This window comes from Mugil cephalus, chromosome 20, assembly GCF_022458985.1.
Source record: "Mugil cephalus isolate CIBA_MC_2020 chromosome 20, CIBA_Mcephalus_1.1, whole genome shotgun sequence".
Taxonomy (NCBI): Eukaryota; Metazoa; Chordata; class Actinopteri; order Mugiliformes; family Mugilidae; genus Mugil; species Mugil cephalus.
In genome coordinates, this window is record NC_061789.1 from 21,762,372 (window position 1) to 21,781,960 (window position 19,589).

Sequence of the window (19,589 nt, forward strand, 5' to 3'; positions counted from 1 at the left end):
ACAAACAAAATTAACAAATTAGTTTTATATACCGAAAACACTGTTATACAAATATAACCCCATTATACTCCTTGTCTCTCTGCCTCGTCCCACCAATGACACACAGTACCCTGAGCAAAAAGAAAACAACTAGATGAAACGTCAGATAATTTAACAAGCAGCGTCGGTCACCACCATCATGTCATACTGTCGGATTGGATCGTTCTAAATGAACCAAAATCGTCCTTAAATCGTAGCAGCAACCACGAATCGTGAATCGAATTGAATCATTGTTAAAACGATACACGATACTCGTTACACCCCTAATAAATAGTTAATCCAAAATGCACTAAGTGTAATATTTCACAAGATTTCTGCTTTTTGACAGTAATTACTCTTTGTGTATAGTTTTATTCATATGCTCATTCAGGATTACCTGAATGTCTTCCAGCAGCTCTAGCTTGCGCCGGCGAATGTTCTCCAGCTCCTGCTGCTCCTCTGGAGTGAGGTCATCTGGCACTGGGGAGAAATGAAACAAGATGAAGAGTAAGGACACTTTCACCCTTTTCTAACACAAATCTATTCCTGAAACAAAATGCAATCCTGGGGGCATTACTATAAACTAAAATAATATATTGTCTAATATTCCTTGAAATGGGAGCAAAAGGAAATAGTAGAGGACTGAATGCCCCAATGTAAGTGGCTAGTACTATGCTACAGGGAACATGCAAAGAGATTTGTGGAAGGCATTTTCCTGTAGCATGCAGTGAGTAGCCATAGCAGAAAGGATGGAAGGACCAGCAATGTGTCCTAGTTGATGGTCAACGCTTTTGTGTGTCCACAAACCCTACCTGTACAAAGGTGGAAAAAATGTTCTTTTCAATTTCAAATATTATCATAAAATATTTGTGGAAAATTTTTTTTTTGTGTTTCAAAAGGTGTGGCTGCATCAGTATTGACCCGACTCTTATCTCACAGATCGACATATAAATAAAGTCTGGATACCTGTTCCTCCAGAACGTATACAATTAAGTGCGCGGTGCCCCAAGAGTCAGTTAGTTATACTGATGATACGCAGCTGTACATTGCTGTGTCTCCTGATGACACAGGGCCTATTGATGCCCTTTTAAACTGTATTTTAGAAATTAAGTCACAAATGACAGAGAACTGCCTGCTGCTCAAACAGAACAAACCAGAAGTTTTAGTCATTGGTCCTGAACGACAGAGAGAGAAATTTTTACCAAAACTACAGGATTTTAACCTTTCAAAATATGTAATGTTTTGTGAGAAGCACTTTGGGTTGCAATTGCTTTGCATGAAAAGTGCTATATAAATAAAGTGTGATTTGATTTGATCTAATTCCACCATAAAGATAAGACTTATGCCAGGTGCAAACAATTCATAACCCCTACAGAAGAGAAAGAGTAAACTTGGCCCATAAAAGAAAACCATTTCTGGAACAGCACTTTTTAGATGAAATTTAGACACACTTTTAACTTCTAAATGATGTGAAGTAGAAAAGTGTGTAGAAGGCTAAGTTACTAATGTTTGGGTTTATACTTTCTGCACAGGTGAAATAAAGATGATTACTGATGAACCTGTTGCCTTTCTATCATCTCAAACCAGTCTGCCCATTCTCCTCTGACCTCTCACATTAACAAGGCATTTTGATCCACACAACTGCCGCTTACTGGATATTTTCTCTTTTTTGGACCATTCTCTGTAAACCCCAGACGAAAATTCCAGTAGATCAACAGTTTCTGAAACTCACCTTTCTTCCCCATTCTTGTGCTTGGTCTGAACTAGGGCTGCAGCTATATATTCTTTTTGAAGTCAAGTATTCTACCTAATATTTCAGCGATTAATCAAGTAATCTGATTTATTTATTTATTTTTCCATTTTCAAACAACAATACTGTAACGGACCGTGTTTACACTGCGGCTGTTTGAATTGTGTTCTGTTAGGCTGTACTGCAGTGTAGGCGGTTGTGGGACGTCTCAGGGGGTGGCGTTGTCAGAGGCTGCGAAGCCTGTCAGTCATGGCAGTTGCCATGGCAATGTTGAGGGCGAAGTAGCCAGCTGGGATTAGTGGAGGACCTGTGGGGGTGTGTGCGGGGGTGGGTGTGTGTAGGGAGAGAGACATGACAGAGCTAATGTTGATAATGCTATATGCCGGTGTTTTATTGTTTTGCCGCACATTTTGTCTGCACCATAAGTAGTGCGTCAAGTGTTAAGTGTTGAGCCCTGTGCTCAGCCAAGGAGATATGGGGCAGAATGTCGGGAGAACACAAAGACAGTGGGAAGAGTGGTGGGATGATCTCAAATCTCCTTTTATGTGAAGAGGCAGAAATTCCTCAACAAGCCTTAAACACAGGGGCTTAGGCATTATTACCTTTACTTTTCTGGCTGCACATTTTTCCAGTTTCATCAAAATCATCCCTTTTGTTCGATAAAGAATTGTGTTGAAGAGGTATGACTTCTACAGCCGTGTTCATGGGAGTTTTAGCTCTGGATGTAATTCTGCACTTGTATTGCTAACTGATACCATTATGAGCGGAATAAAACGCACCTTTACCATCTTCAGGTCCATACAGACATCACACAAAAGTGAACGTGTGTTTTGTTCTGAGATATGATAAAAAAATTTAGAAGAAATATTTTATATAATTACAGATGATCAGGTCTAGCCTAATGAAAACAAGTACACTCATTTATTCATCTGCTTCTGATTTCAAACAATATGTACCTTAAACAAAAAGGGGTAAGTGGTAGGCTGCCAATGAAGTATTTTCTAAATATGTTCAATGAGGAATCAAATGATGCAACCAGGCTTAAAAAAAGTAGATTGATGCTCACCATCATCTTCAGATCTTACTAGCTCATGCTGTCTAGTGCCGACAAGGTGTTGCGAAAGATCACTGTCCAGTGAAATCTAAGACTGCACTCCCGATTGACCCATCTAGAGGGATGACTCATTGTATCCATCCATGTGAGTTTAACTGATTCAGGCTAATTTTTAAAAAAATTAGCCAACACTCCACCGCCTAAAATTCCCATCTTTGCATATGAAAGAATAATGTCCTTATCACTACTTCTCAACGGCATGTTTTTTTCCCCCATTTTTTTGCTTCTTAGCTTCTGCTGGCTTCATTTAATGCTACCTGGCAAACTGCCGTGTTGTTGTTGGCTTGAAGTCTGTAAACTGTACTTTAACACTTTCAAGGTACTTCATGCTAATGCAAAAGGAATGGCAGCACATTAAATTTAAGTTCCAACACAATCAGTCAACATACATACTCACGACATTCATGTAGTTTCTCTTTTGTCTTATTGCGTTGTCCAAAAAATAGGGAAACATTCAGGCATTCTTAGGCAGAACCTCAACAAAAACACAAACTGCAGATAAACTGTACAGACCAGCAGATCCACTCCATGGGACAAACTGTAAACTCACTAGAGGTTTATTGTAGCTGAAACTTTTTCGTTTTGACTCACTGATTTAATCTTCAGTACTGTTTAAATGTGGCTGGGGTAAGTCACACTGTCAGTTATATCTGACCCAGTCATATATGACAGCAAGGTACTTATGAATCAAACAAACAAATTAGCAAATTTTAGTGCTAATCTGAATGAAAAAAACAATTTTCTGACTTACCAGTGTTATCTTCTTCTTTTTACTTCACCTTGATGCATGAACAAAATCTACCCAGAAGTCACTTCTTCTGTAAGATTTTATTGCTTAATGCTGGCAAACCATATCCAATTGTCAAGTGTCAGTCAGAAGGAGCCTGACCCACCAGACACAGGTTTTCTTAGCTGCACGGTATAACTATTACTTCCAGGGATGCTGACAGCACACTGACACAGTACATTTGGGATGACGCCGTACTCACTACCTCACTCTCTGCCTTCTCTCTCTACACATGCTCTTTGCTGTCACAACTATTAACATGGAGGCTCCACCCAGTGGTCAGTTCTTTCTTTGCTTCTTAATATCCCAAATAGGACACATCACTTGCCTTGACTGAGATTCAATGTGATAGGCTGTAGTCACAGGAACAATCATTTTTAGACAGTATTATTATTAGAATTCTAAATTACAAATAAACCTAATTTCTGTCACAGTTCAGCTGTTCAGCTACCAGGGCCCCCATGAACACAAGAAACCCGCCATCATTCCACTGTAAATGTTCCTTTTGTTGTATTGTACAGTGAATATACGTTTTGTATATTTTATGTACAAATACAATTAGCAATAAAGTTTTTTTCTGATTCAGATTCTGAAAAACGCATTGCACTCAATGCACTCACATTATGGAAGGAAGAAAGAATACATTAAGCATGTCTGACAAAATGACAGCATGTAAAAATCATATCATCATATAAATACTCATCCATACAAACCCCAGTTTGGAATGAGGATAACAAAGGTTAAGCAAAGACTAACTATTCATTCAAACACATTGCATGAGAAAAAAAGAGGTGTACTGCACTGCTAACTACAGACTGCTAATGTTGTGCATGAGCTAACCTAGGTATACTAACTGAATGGGCTTCATAGATAACATATAAAGTTATGATACTTATTTTTAAGTAACAGTAACAAAATAAAGTTATGATGTTACATTGCATACAGTGCTAAGATGTAAATTACACTATGTGGTTAATTATTGTATTTCCTTATTTTAATAAACCAGCCGCAGAAAAATCTCCACCAAAGACTGTCAAGATTCGAGCAGGTGGCTATGTCACAAGAACATGGGAGTGTACCCACAACTGAGTCAGAAGGAAGTATGGGAGGGATGTCGAAACTGTGGCTCCACCCCAAACACTGTGGCTCTAAATGACGTCAATCACACAAGAGTGCAGCATCTATATCTTTGAAACTGCTACTTAATGTGATGCATAGCAACATAACCAAACATTTCTGATGAAAAATTCAAGACGCTTCCTGTTATGATTCTTACATACAAAAACCAGGTTGAATGTCACATACGACAGTTTTAATAAAGAAAGTTGTTTTTTGAGTCCAGGCTTTAACTTCATACATATGAAAACATTATGTTTAAAATTGCAAAAAAATACTGTACCCAGACTCCCCACGGGAACTTTTCAAACTCAAAGTTACAGGTCATAACATAGACAATAATGTAGTTATATATTGAGAAAGGTATGGTAATCCTTGATTACACGCCAAATTCAGGATGTGAGGAAGGTGGAAACTGTTGCTAGAAACTGCATGCACGCACTCGCACATCCATCATTAGGAACAAAGATTGATTTTCTTTAATAATCCCCATGCTGTCATATTTCCATATAATGTTTTCATAGACCACAGTGGAAGTTTCTTGATGTTTTCTTTCAAAAGCGGAAGAGCTATTTCTACCCACAATGCATGCTCTGATGCTGTGAGCCTGATTTTTATCAGGGCTGTCCTACTAACAACATCCTCCCTCTCCAGTAAAATACACACGTCCAGATACTCCTGACGGGAAACATGGAAGAGCCATTGTTATTCAGTCTCCTTTAATAGGCAGCACTACTTTGTTCATTGACTTTACTTTGGTCTGTCTCAGTTTTGTCTACCCACACACAGTGTGGGATGTCACATCCTGTCAAGCACACTGTCAAACATTATCATTGTTTGTGAACTCGTCTTATAGACCAGGGCAAAATAGAAAGTTGTAGGTAAACATACCATTGACATCTTGTAGGAGACACAATAGAATAGTAATTTTTTCTCCTCCCTAACTTTAATCTTTCAGGTTTAGGACAACATCAACACATGTATGTTCAAAAAGATTGAATCAACAAAAAGAGAATCACTTGACTCAAAGCTAAATATGTTTATCTCAGTGGAAAAGTTTCACCCTCACACAGAAACAGAAAACATCATACATTATTTGTAAAATCAGCGAGAAATCTAAAATCCAATTCTGCTTTTCTAGATTTACCTTATTTATTATGAATACTACCGTATTTTCCGCTACGTTATGCATCCATTAGATTGAGCTGCGCTAAAGGAAATGTCAACAAAACAGTCAGATAGGCCAGTCAAACTTTATTACTAGATTACAAACCAGCATTCTGACAACTCCGTTCACTCCCAAAATGAATAAACAGCTGTTTTATTATTTTCCCCGAGGTAAAGTCAGTGACGTATTTGACGTGGCTTTTTTCTTCCTCCACTTCCGCACCATTGATTCGTCAATGTTAAATTCTCTCGCTGCTGCTCTATTCCCGTGTTCTACTGCGTGACTGATCGCCTTGAGTTTAAACTCTGCGTCGTAAGCGTGTCTCTTAATAGGAGCCATTTTGGGGTCTTTACATAAACACACAAATGGAAATGAAACGGCACGCCTCGCGCACTCATATCCCAGCATGCACCACGCGCTTCTTCTTCTACGGGGGAAAATGAAGTCGGCGGCTGCTTACCGTAGTTGCGAGACCTGTTGTGGCTCATTATTGGTCCATATATAAGGCGCACCGGATTATAAAGTGCACTGTCAGCTTTTGAGAAAATTGGAGGTTTTTAGGTGCGCCTTATAGTGCGGAAAATACGGTATATACTGTGATTATTATATTATATTATATTATATACTACATATACAATACTACTATTATATACTATCTATCTTAACCTCAGACTAGACAATGATATAGTTGTCTTCGCTGTATTTTCATTATTGCTTCTAGGCCCTATCAACAAGAGTGATCACAGTTTTCAGGCATGTCTATACCTGTAGTGGGCAATCCTGTAAGTCACTAAAATCAGCACTCTGAGAGAAGACAGGAACAATGAAGTACAGGCTCAAGACAGAAAGACAGAGAAAGTAGTTAAAAATTATAGATTCAGATTCATGAAAACATCTCCTCCCATCACTGCACTTGAACACTTAAGATGGGCTGAACTATTTGTGGAACACACATTATGTGAGCTCTCACAGGGCTGCGTAAGAGTCAACAGTAAAAGTGTTGGTAAATCACAATTAGAATGTTTACATGCACATAATGGAGCTATGCTCAAAATTCGACTTTTGAATGTCCTTGTCCCAGAATAACTAACAGGAACCTGTCCTCCTCCTCCACACTAGGTGGAGATATATGTCTTTTCAGCTTTTCAGCGGGGTTAATACCTCTTCCTGGTTGACCTATTACATCATATAATAAACAAGAGTCGTTCATGCTGTAATTCAAAAACAAGACGGATAACAGTACATCTTTTTTAATCTTGTGCAGATAAAATGCACGCTATCTATCAGCTGGTTCTTCTACCAGATCTGTTTACTGTCTTCTTTAGCAAATGGCTTTCTTGGATGTTTTTGTTCCTGGGTCACATGCCAGCGCAGCAGTTGTAGAGCATGTGCACACTACAATTCAGGTGTATACATGCCGGTGATTACAACGTGAAGACGATCTGTCAAAGTGCAGAGATAGTAAGATTGTCTAGGGCACATTCTATAAATTGCAGTTCTATGCTGATGCACCGACGCACCAGACGTGTTATGTCATCAACATGACCGACCAATCATAGCGAATTAGGGGCAGTGATGCGCTTTCTTACCCGCCTCCTTGTTTATGTGTGTAGCGGTAGCCGCATGGAGAGCCACAGCTAAAAGCCAAATGGAGTTGGTCACTAAAAAAAAATTCCAATTCCATTACATGGAATAGGTTTGGATTTTCCTCAACTGATGAAGCGCAGGCAAATGTCCTGTGCAAAGTTTGCACACAACAGGTTCACACATTGGGTGGCAACACGACGAACCTGCTCAATCATTTAAAGAGGAAGCATCCCAAACAATATGCTTGGAGCCAAACAGCGAGGGGTCTGGCGGCACCGGCACTGCAGGCGGAGGCAGCAGCTAGCGTAAGACCAAAACAGTCAACATTAACACAGGCAAAATTCTTTGGACTAAATTGTCTGTTTTTCATTTTTCAATTTAAGATCGTGATAAAATCGAAATCGTTTTAAAAAATCGTGATATGATATTTTTGCCATATTGCCCACCCCTACGTATTACCTAGGTGTCTTAGTGGGATAAGGTGGACTCAGATATAAGCAACGCAGTAAGGCATTTACAAGTACTGAAGTTGTCCAGTTAGAGTCAGATTAAGGCAATAATTTATTTTCTGACTGGCAACCCACAACAGATACCGCTAAAAATATCGCTTGTATTTGAGAACTCTGACCACGTAAAAATATTAGGGATAAAGCAATTTATCTATTATTTAAAAAGAAATCTTTTTCTGCCAATCAATGAATTGTTTATTAGACTTGACAGAAATGCAGGATTGTGTCTATTAGTTTCTTTGAGATAATAAAAAAATAACTGTGTGAATTCTTAATCTGAACAAGAAAGCACAGAGTACAGGGGTGGGAATTGAAAATCAGTTGATTGTAATTCTCTGCCTCTACTATACAAATTCCCCTAAATGATAGCTCTCCCATATCTCAATTAAACATTGCGGTGGTGTTGTAATCAATCATATTGATACTTATCATGATTATATTGTTGTATTCATTACATGCAAGTGATAAGAAGATGGTCTGGCCAGTATCCCTGTGTGTGGACTGCATTTAATTAGTCTTATTTATTCAATATTTATATATTTAATTCTATATTACATAACTTATGCGTTGTGTAAGGAGGATATTCTATTGTGAAAGATAATAATGAAGCTGGTTTGGTGCTGCAACAGTATACACACAGAAAACTAACTTGGAATTTAATGAGAGAATCAATACACAACTAGGTCAATAAGAAGAATTAACAATGGCATTGATAGTGATAAAATAATTTTTTTTTTTTTGCCATAAATCCTTCACAAAAACTGGCCGCATGCGAAAAGCATCATTTTCAACCAGCTTTACCCCGGGATGACAGCGACACGGAGAGCAACACTGACATAGACACAGAAAAGGTATGTGATGAAGCTCTTCTGAGGCTGTTCAACTCCGACACTGAAGAAAATGACTTCAGTGGTTTCAGTGCACAGAAGGAGGATGAATAAACCAATCAATAACTTTTCTGTTTTGTTTGATCAGCACTTTTACTTTTATGTTACAGGCACCGTTCGGAAACTGATCGGTTATGTTCAGTTAAACTAATCAGTTCAGTAGATATCAGCGGCTTGTAGCACGGTGCGGCTTATATATGTACATTCCCATTTTTTTTTTTTAAAACTACGGTAATCAATTCCCACCCTCACTTGCTTTTTGTTTCCATAGCAGTTTTCAAAGTTGAACTCACTAAAAAAAAAAATGATAACGACACCTTTCCAAATTTTTAGACTTACTATCCACTTCCACATTCTTACAAAATGAATACATTTGGTCCCTACAGTAATTTAGATGATGTCATATTTTTTGCAGCAACTTGACACATAATCTGGCAAAATATATCAATTTGAGTGTGCAAAGCGATTTGGGTATGCTTATAGTAACATAAGGAGGTATTGTGGTAAACTAGCCTGCATAACTCTGACTTTCAGTTCAGGCAATTTTCCCACCGGTACTGTGTATTGTGTCCAAAAGGCCTAAAGAAGCAGTGTGTAGGATTTATTGGTACCTAGCAGTGAGGCTGCTGATTGTAACCAAAAAATAATCGATCACTGTCTTACATCTAGCCATTACAAAACTAATGCAACTGGGAATCATATATTTCTGCCTCTTTCACTAGTGTCACTACTCAAAATGTCATCCAGGCTACCCAGTACTTCTGCACTATCAAACATGTGTCCTACAACAACACCTGACTGCTCTGCGCAGTAAATACATTTTCCTATTTCAAAACTACACAAAATGAACAGCGGTCTGATGGGAAAGGAGGGCTGCAACAGACGCAGAAAGAAGTTTGAAATATGAGGAGGAAGAGGAGGAGGCATGAGGAGATGATGATTATCATCACTTGGGTATTAGTGCCAGGCACATTACATTATACCAGGAAGGCCCATTAGAGCTTTCAGTAACATTCATTAGGCATCCATTAGTGACAACTACTTTAACTTCTCACACAATATAGTTCTATGTGGCAAAAACTAATGGTCTCAAAACTATTTCTTTTTTCTTTCATCTCTTCCCATAAAAACAATGTGTGCCAGCCATGCTCAGCCTAGGTCACTATGGAAGAAAAAAGCATGGAAGTTCTCCCCGTTTTATCTTCAGCAGCATGAGACAGGATCATTTAGCCAGGCATCTGCTGTTTTCTGAATAAACAACACCGCAGCAAGGCACAGGGTGTGAACGACTGTTACCAGGCTAACCGGTAAGATGAAACTTTGATGTTCCAATGTTGAAACACGGATGAAATATCCATTGTCAGCATGGAAGCATTAGGCTGGGTAACTGCTCTCAAACCTGTTGCTTAATATTCACTAAGAAATGGGTCAAAAATGTGAAGGCTGTACTAGCCTTTTATATATATATATAAAAAAGGGCAAATACAAAACACAAGTTTTATGAGATTCACTGACACAATGTGAACAGTTACATTAAAAGGGAGCGAGAATTGCAGTACCAATGGCCAAACGCAACTTTGTGTAGACCAGGCCAAACAAATGACAATATATACCATTATTCTTCTTATAATTTGGAGCCTTTGAATGACTTATTTATTAAAGGAATTAAAAGTAAAACGTGTTTTTTTCCTAAAAACCGCCGTGTTATCCACGACGTTGGCATTGTAATCTTGTTCCAAACGGCTGACATAACATTGTAAACAAGGCCAGAAAGGGACGACACAACAATCAACGTAAATGCGGTTCCTGAGTTTCAGTTTCCTGATGTTTCAGACTGCCGAATGAACGACTCCTTCATTTCATTCCCACATAATCACAGTTACGTAGAGCTGCATCTGAACAATGTAAAATGTCCTTCCTCAGCTGTGTCACTTACCTACTCCGTCTTCCGATTTCAACACCATGTTGTCTGCGCCTCCCAGGTCCGGGCCAAAAAGTTTCACGTTTCCTAACGTCAAAACTTTAACCATACACACGTATCGATAAAGGTATCGCCCTTTAAAAAATTTTTTTACTGACGATTTAACAAATTCACCAAGGTGATATCTACAGTAAAGGAAGGCTGTTGCCGTCAACGGCTCACAGGAAAGCTTGATTTCAGGGGAGCTTCTTTAACTACCGAGCTTCTCTGCGTGCGTGAGCTCCACTGTCAGCTGAAACAGGAAATCAATGCGTTTCCGGTTACGGCTTTCACAATAAAACCCGCTTGGCGGAACGAATTAAGAACAGTAAAACATTTACTAAAATAGAACCGATTGTCAAATTAAAAGTAAAACAGTTCTGCGTCTTTTTTTTAATATGGTTTCAAACTAAAGTTAAGTTACGAATTTGATCTCAAACATAGAACTCTAACCATATATGTACCCTGGATAACATTACCTCGACCTCCTGTGCTTTGAAGCAACCATTTTTAACTAAGATTAGTCCTCACATGTAAAACAAATGTCTTCAAGGACTGCCTTCTCTCTGTGCAATATTGCAATAAATAAATAAATAAATAAATAAATCAACATCTTGTGGCTGAGAACCTCGTGAAATCAAAAGCAACCTTAAGAGCAATGTCATCTTTTCATTAGGGGCCAGGTTGCTTTGCGACGGAGGATTATATGTTTTTATAAGTTTTCCTGTGTCAAAAATGCCGTGAGGATAAGTTAATGATAAATTTAATTTTGTCCTCAATGAAATGTCTGCAGTTTTCAGTTGATGAACGCAATTCCCTCTGTAGACACTTTATGTAGTGTAGTTGTCTGTGAATAGTTTGCTGTGTGTGATGCTGAGTCTCTGTTTCCTCTCGGTGGGGCACAGCTGAAATGACTCTGGCCTGCAGTGTTGTGAACTGGTCAACTGCTGCGAGTGTGCACACTTCAGTTTGGGAAATGGGGGGACTTTTGGGACTGCTCAGATCTTGCTAGTCCATTGTGTTTTTTGTTGTTGTCACATCATTGTTTTGATCTTGAGTATTTTATATAGTGCGATGAACACTTGAACACTATTGATGTGATAATAAATGAAGTCAGATTGACATTGTGTGATGGCTGTTGTCAGGTGCTGTGTTCCCCTCACTCACTTGCTACTGTGTTGTTGTTGTTAGGATATGGATTATGGGATTTCTGGATTGCATTATAAGATTTTCCTGCATGGCCCCACCTAAATTTCCAAACCAAAATTGCCACAAATAAAACTTTTACGCACTATATATTTCACCTGTTTTGAAATGAACCAGCAGCATTGTCTTATAGACTTTAAGGACCTCAGAAAGCCCCCTCTGCTGTTTGTAGATGATGTGATTCAATTGACTTCACAAACTGTAATTAAACTAATTTAATTAGTTAGAGAAATACTGCAAGTTTCAGAAGGCCTGCTGTGCAGTTTTTCTGCTGTGTATATAGGAAGAATATATTTAAAATACATCTTAATGATTACAATCAATACTGTATATATAAATGATAGAGTAAAAGCAAGTGTAGCAGCCTGTAGCATGGGGTGATTGGTATCCTGTCAAAATAAAAAAATTCAAATACAATCCATGATGAACTCTGTAATCTGGCCAAGATGTCACAGAGACAATTCACCTCACACTGAATGCTACTTAAAAGGCCCTCAAATCCTCAACTCACTGGATGTGAAAGGATTATTTGTGTTCATCTGAGCACCAGTGGAGGAGATGGCCGCAAAACCTAGCTTCCTGTTCCATGTTTTATGGAGAACTAAAGACATAAAATTGTTCTACTCTTCGATCAAAATCAACCCCATTGACTCTTGGCAAAATCCGAAAGATCAGCTGTTACGTAACACACACGCAAAAGAGACAAATATGGCCCAATCCTTACTGAGTTCACAGGATACAAACCAGACGGAAGCATGGACTGGAACACACCCATTCAACCTGTTTTCACAAGCGATTCACATAAGAGGTTTAATCCTGTGTAGTTTATGGAGTCAGAGCGTTGCTACCTATAATACTTGCTCATTATTTGCTTGATGCCGTGTTTAACCTGTTTATCACAGATGAAAATCAGCGACCGCAGTGAACTGATTAATTAATTCACTGGGTGTCTGTGAGTTCATTTTTATTTTAGATATGCAGCTTCACAAACGACCAGCACCACATGCAAAGCTTTACCCAAGAAGCCCTTGCAATTCTCACTTACATGTGCATAAGTCAGTAATTCAATTCAATTTTATTTATACAGCGTCAATAACAATACAAATTGTCTCAAGACGCTTTACAAAAACCAGCCAGCAACCTCCAAAGCAAGCCTGAGGGCGACGGTTGCAAGGAAAAACAGGAAGAAACCTTGAGCACAACCCAGTTTATATGGAGAGACCCATCTGCTGGAGGCCAGCCGGGTAGAAACAGAGGAGATAGAGATCACACTGCAAATGGGCCAGATGAAATGTCTGCTGCTTGACTGTGATTGTGGCCAGAACAGTGGTGTGGTGTTGGGCATTTCTATGGAGTTTGCATGTTCTCCCTGTGTCTGTGTGGGTTTTCTCCAGGTACTCTGGTTTCCTCCCACCTCCAAAGATATGCTCATTAGGCTGATTGGTGACTCTAAAGCCGTATTTCCATACATGGCCTACTTCTACACTGCTCCGCACCGCCCACTTTAAATCGCTATTTCCATTGTTAGGAGGTGGGCGGAACGAGGCCAAAGGGATACTTTTCTGGGTACTTTTTAGTACCTCCTCTGTGGTTGGTCCAAAGTAGGTGAACTGGGCCGAAGATGTGACATAGAACGCTGCTTACTACTGATTGGTCAGAAAAAAAATTTGTGCCAGGTACAAAGTACGATGATTTGGTTTTGACTAGTAGTAAGCTGCTCAGTTTCAACTTTATGCTCTCATGTCGGTACATTTTAAAATGATGACTGGAAAAGTAATGTCGTTCTGGACCAACCCAGAGGTGAGGGCTTTTCTGTCATTGTTGGAAGATTTTTGAGGACAAATTTTGAGGACAAAAATCAGGACGGTAAAGCAAATGAAGGAGAAGCTTAAAAAATTGCAGGCAGCCAAGGGGCACAACAACACGAGTGGTGCTGACTGAAAGGTCCCGAAATGGTATGAGGTGATGGATGCGATATATGGTCACAGACCAGGGTGCTCCGGTAGAGAAGCTTGCCTCGAATCCACTAAGCTAAGTTTTTATTATTTTATCTTTTTATCTTTTATTACGCCCATTGTGTTCTGCTTGAAAGCTCATAACTGCATAATGGTTGTTTTCTTCCGTTCACTGGTTGGAGCATAACTTTACTGTGTAACCCACTGTTCCTAGTAGCAACAAGCATGGGTGTGGCTAAAGCCATTCATTTCAGAATTCCAGATTCAAGGTGTGAATGGGGGAAACTTTTTGGGGACAGATGTTAAGAATGTTTAAGTCCAAATTTCCTGTTCAGGTTTTAATTTGATATAAATTAATTCCTTTACTCCTCTTTCAAGCCATCTGTCCTCTCTGGTTAAAATCTATACATTTTGTCCTGAGAACGGTTTCTTTTGTCCTTCATGTGTGGATAAACTGCTGAATCCAGTCCCAAAGAACTGTCTTTCTTCTATTGAGCAAGTTGATTGGTTGTTTCCCCAGTAAACAAGTCTATGCATTCCTCACTGGACTGAACTGTATGGACTACATTGCTCTGCATTTGCAGGGAATTTTGTTTTGGGGATGAACAAGTTTCTGCCACAGTACACAGGGAATATAAAATCTAAAATCTTTAAAGTAATCCATTCAACGTACTGATTAGAATAAAGAATATGAAAGAGCACAGTAGCCTATGTTACAGGCAGGCAGGTAGTTTGTTAGGAACAGACAACTGTATGCAATAAACAGGACCAAAATCAAAAATAGGGCTTATGCAACTGTGGCATAAGAAATCATGGAGAGAGAAACAGAGAAGAGCAAAACAGACGTTTCAGTATTGTGGAAAATACCCAAGTTACCAAGACCTATAGCAGCATAACTAAGGGATGCTTGGAGGCAGGCCTACCTATAAATTTATTGTAAAGAAAAGTTTTAAGTCAAGCCATAAAAATAGGGTGGGTGTCTTTTTCCAACAGTGGAGGCAATCACTGAAGAAAACCCTAAAACCGGATGAGTATGCTATGTCTTGCTAATCCCTTAGTTATTCTGCAATAGACCTATGCAGCTGGTGGACAATGCACTGAGCACATGTCCTCAACTCTCTTCTTTCTGGTCCTGACCTTATATCCTCTAATTACGTTTCCCTGGTACTGAGCTCCTTTCCTCTAATTTCTTATGTCTGGGTTTCAGATCGGATTTTGTAAAGTGTCTTGAGAGCATTTCTATTGTTACTAAATGAATTAAAGTGAATTGAACTGAATTAATGCTAATTCAGCTATTGAGCTAGGGATATTTTAGAAGTTGATTAGATATCATGATAGTAAGGAATGACAATAATCAATACAATAAAAAGGAATTAAATCTAGAATTGACAAATACATAGACTTGTTTCTAGTTTGAAACAAGATGTTGATTTATTTATTTATTTTTATTTTTTTTGCAATATTGCACAGAGAGAAGGCAGTCCTTGAAGACATTTGTTTTACATGTGTATTGATTGTAATCATTAAGATGTATTTTAAATATATTCTTCCTATATACACAGCAGAAAAACTGCACAGCAGGCCTTCTGAAACTTGCAGTATTTCTCTAACTAATTAAATTAGTTTAATTACAGTTTGTGAAGTCAATTGAATCACATCATCTACAAACAGCAGAGGGGGCTTTCTGAGGTCCTTAAAGTCTATAAGACAATGCTGCTGGTTCATTTCAAAACAGGTGAAATATATAGTGCGTAAAAGTTTTATTTGTGGCAATTTTGGTTTGGAAATTTAGGTGGGGCCATGCAGGAAAATCTTATAATGCAATCCAGAAATCCCATAATCCATATCCTAACAACAACAACACAGTAGCAAGTGAGTGAGGGGAACACAGCACCTGACAACAGCCATCACACAATGTCAATCTGACTTCATTTATTATCACATCAATAGTGTTCAAGTGTTCATCGCACTATATAAAATACTCAAGATCAAAACAATGATGTGACAACAACAAAAAACACAATGGACTAGCAAGATCTGAGCAGTCCCAAAAGTCCCCCCATTTCCCAAACTGAAGTGTGCACACTCGCAGCAGTTGACCAGTTCACAACACTGCAGGCCAGAGTCATTTCAGCTGTGCCCCACCGAGAGGAAACAGAGACTCAGCATCACACACAGCAAACTATTCACAGACAACTACACTACATAAAGTGTCTACAGAGGGAATTGCGTTCATCAACTGAAAACTGCAGACATTTCATTGAGGACAAAATTAAATTTATCATTAACTTATCCTCACGGCATTTTTGACACAGGAAAACTTATAAAAACATATAATCCTCCGTCGCAAAGCAACCTGGCCCCTAATGAAAAGATGACATTGCTCTTAAAGTTGCTTTTGATTTCACGAGGTTCTCAGCCACAAGATGTTGATTTATTTATTTATTTATTTATTTATTGCAATATTGCACAGAGAGAAGGCAGTCCTTGAAGACATTTGTTTTACATGTGAGGACTAATCTTAGTTAAAAATGGTTGCTTCAAAGCACAGGAGGTCGAGGTAATGTTATCCAGGGTACATATATGGTTAGAGTTCTATGTTTGAGAGCAAATTCATAACTTAACTTTAGTTTGAATTTAGTAGTTTAAAGTCACAAGTGATTTAGGCCTTCATGTCTTTATTTATACTGCGTATTTATACTTCCTATTAATTTTGCTTGAGGGAACCCTGTTTAAGGTGATAAAAATCACCCCTAAACTAGCACAGAACCCTATGGAACTCCATGACGAACTTCTACAGAGGCAGAAGAATCACTGTCGACATTAACGAATTGTAAACTATCTGATAAGATTCCCACAAAGATCTAGCGAGACAACAGAAGAGTTCATTGTCTGAGGTATGTAGGAGATTGCTGCACAAATCTTTCCAACTTTAATTTATCAACCAATCCAAGACAACAACACATCTGCCCAGTCACTATTCATCTCTTGCCCTTAATGTAGAATGAAATAACAGATCTGAAAATATGCTGATTATAAACAAACCGTTAAAGAGACCAACAACTTTGCTCCTCCATCTGTAATTAATCTGATAAGCACAGAGATTTGTCCAGGTATTTTATCCAGGGTTTAGATGTAAGCTTTAGTACACATTAACCCTAGTGTCAAAGGACAGAATCAGAAACCATGACATAAAAATAGTTTAGCCAGGGAGTTTGTTATTATAATATTACACAGGAACACATGAACACTTGACCAACTACAAAGTTACCTTATTGCAACAAAGCATAGAATTCCAGGCTTACTTGATGCTTGCTGGTGTGGCCTCACAACTGGACTCAAGAATATATCAAGGCTCGACATGCATAGTTCACTCACTGTCCCCATAGTGTATGGAGGTATGTCTCAGTTGGTGGCTTTGTGAATGGCCTGAGCCACTCCTTAGAGTGAGATTGAGGAAATGTAGCTGCAGAATCTGTATCCTGGACTATTCACTGCGGCCGCTGAGAGTCACTCTTTGCTTCCAGCTGTTTTGTCCATGGAAAGAGTCGAGTTGCTTGGTCCTGCTCTGTGTCATTTTGCTTCACCTATTCCTGTAGTGATTATTTCGTCCCACTTCCCTGGCTAATCTCCCACAGTCAACTACTTTCTCTTCCCTCTTCCTCTCATCAAAATGTGCAACTTGAAATGACTTCTGCTTTCTCCCAGTTCCCCCTTCATGCTGACACTTCAGGCTTCCGTTACCTCTGTCCTCAACGGCTATCTCTCTTTCTCTTTCTCTCACTTGTGGTCTTTAACAGAAGACTATCTATTTTAAAACACACATGTGTCTATGACTTTTGCAACAACAAAGTCTGATAAAAGTGTCTGATAAAAAAAAATACAATAAAACTATATAATTGGAAATGTCAAATTGTGAACAATCACAAATAAAATACAATTTCTCATGAGAATCATAATGAACTGTTAGCAGCAGGTTGCTGTTTTTTTGCAGCAAAGATTTTGAATTCTGTCTCCACTCTGTGCAGCTTTTAGCTTTTAGCTTCTAGCTACTCGTCATTTTTCACTTCAGCAGCCGGGATTTTTCTGTTGCCTGGCAACAGGGTAGAAGAGCTTATTTGCTTCTGGGCAAAATACTGTTAGCCATTTGATTTGATTATGTGCACACTCAGGTTATGCACTACAACACAACATCATTTTGGGTTCTTTGGGGCCGCACAACCCATGTACACAACAAAATTAGTTCCGGTTCTGCACAAATGTGTTCATAATCAGAACAACTGCTTTAATTTGGGATTTTAACTTCTTCTGTAGAACAGTGGAAATGATTACCTGTGGGTACTTCCTCAACGTGCCCCTCATTCTTCAACAATAACATATCTCATTCAGTGTCAGTCATTATATCGTTCTCCATCACTATCCTATCTGGCAGTCATGCTGCCATCAAGGAGACATTAGCAATTACTGACTGTGATAAAGTAGTAGACATGTTGCATTTGTATTGTTTCTTGGCTACAATATGACATTATATTTGATCTAGCAAGCTCAGTCATGGTTACTTTAAGTGCTGCCACTCAGTAAGAACATTCATATCACTCAAGGGACAGCAATACAGTATAGGGAATTCAGCATAAATTTAATTTTTTGTGTGCATATTGTTCTCCATGTTTTGAAATGAGAAATGTCGCTGACGGATGGATGGATGGATGGATGGATGGATGGATGGATGGATGGATGGATGGATGGTTTACGTACCTAATACAATAAAACTTCACACTTTAGAGACAATTTAGTGTGGACACATTCTTATGGTTAAGTGTTTACCTGTACCACATGGCAAACGCCTCAATCCAACCAGTGGCTACAGAGGCTTGGTTTTGTTTGCATTGTGCTTTGTATAGTGCATAGGCCTGGCCTCAAATTGGACAGAACCCAAATGAGCAGCATTCTTTTGCAGTACATGCCACCAGGTGGACATAGCATGCAACAACACTTTTATTCTTACTAAACTACCAGGAAAAAGTATTCTGGAGTTTTTATCAGACTTCAGCTACAACATCTGTGTGGGGTTAAATAACTGCATAAGTACAACATCCATGACCAAATATTACAAGCAGGATACACATGACAATCATATAATTGTCCACCATCTATCTGTAAGAAGACATGTTTTACTTTAGCTTAGAAACCGGAGTAAGCCTTTCCCTTCGTCACCTCGTTAGTGTGTTTTGAAAAAAAAAAAAAGAAGAAATTGTAGGCAAGACAACACATTTATATTTGTTACATCAATCACAAAAGGGAGGGTTCAAACTGACAGAGAGGGAGATGATATAACCACAGGAACCACAGTATCTGAAGTGTACCACACCTATGAAAATGCACCGTTTTGTTTTTGTGTGTGCATGTGTGCTAGGGGAAGCTGTGCTTTAGTAACATGTGGAGATAAATGCCACACCATACATTTTGACGCCCTGTTGATTTAAGCCTTAGAAGTGAGTCTTGAATCAGAGCTTCACCCAGTAATTTGTTTAG

The 19,589-nt window shown here is 38.8% G+C and overlaps 1 protein-coding gene across 3 annotated transcripts in view; it reads right to left on the reverse strand.

Moving 5' to 3' along the window:
* cyth1a (cytohesin 1a) overlaps positions 1-19,589 on the reverse strand; it is a 35,247-nt gene that overhangs the window by 14,255 nt on the left and 1,403 nt on the right. The window contains exons 1-2 of one of the 3 annotated variants that reach the window (XM_047572434.1): positions 17,363-17,648; positions 416-498 (exon numbers count right to left, since the gene is read on the reverse strand). In XM_047572434.1, the coding sequence (XP_047428390.1) occupies positions 416-498; positions 17,363-17,444 (165 nt within the window). In that variant the 5' untranslated portion in view covers positions 17,445-17,648. Of the gene's footprint in view, positions 1-415; positions 499-10,872; positions 11,165-17,362; positions 17,649-19,589 lie in introns of those variants that run through there. The other 2 variants (XM_047572433.1, XM_047572436.1) reach the window with 2 other exon arrangements.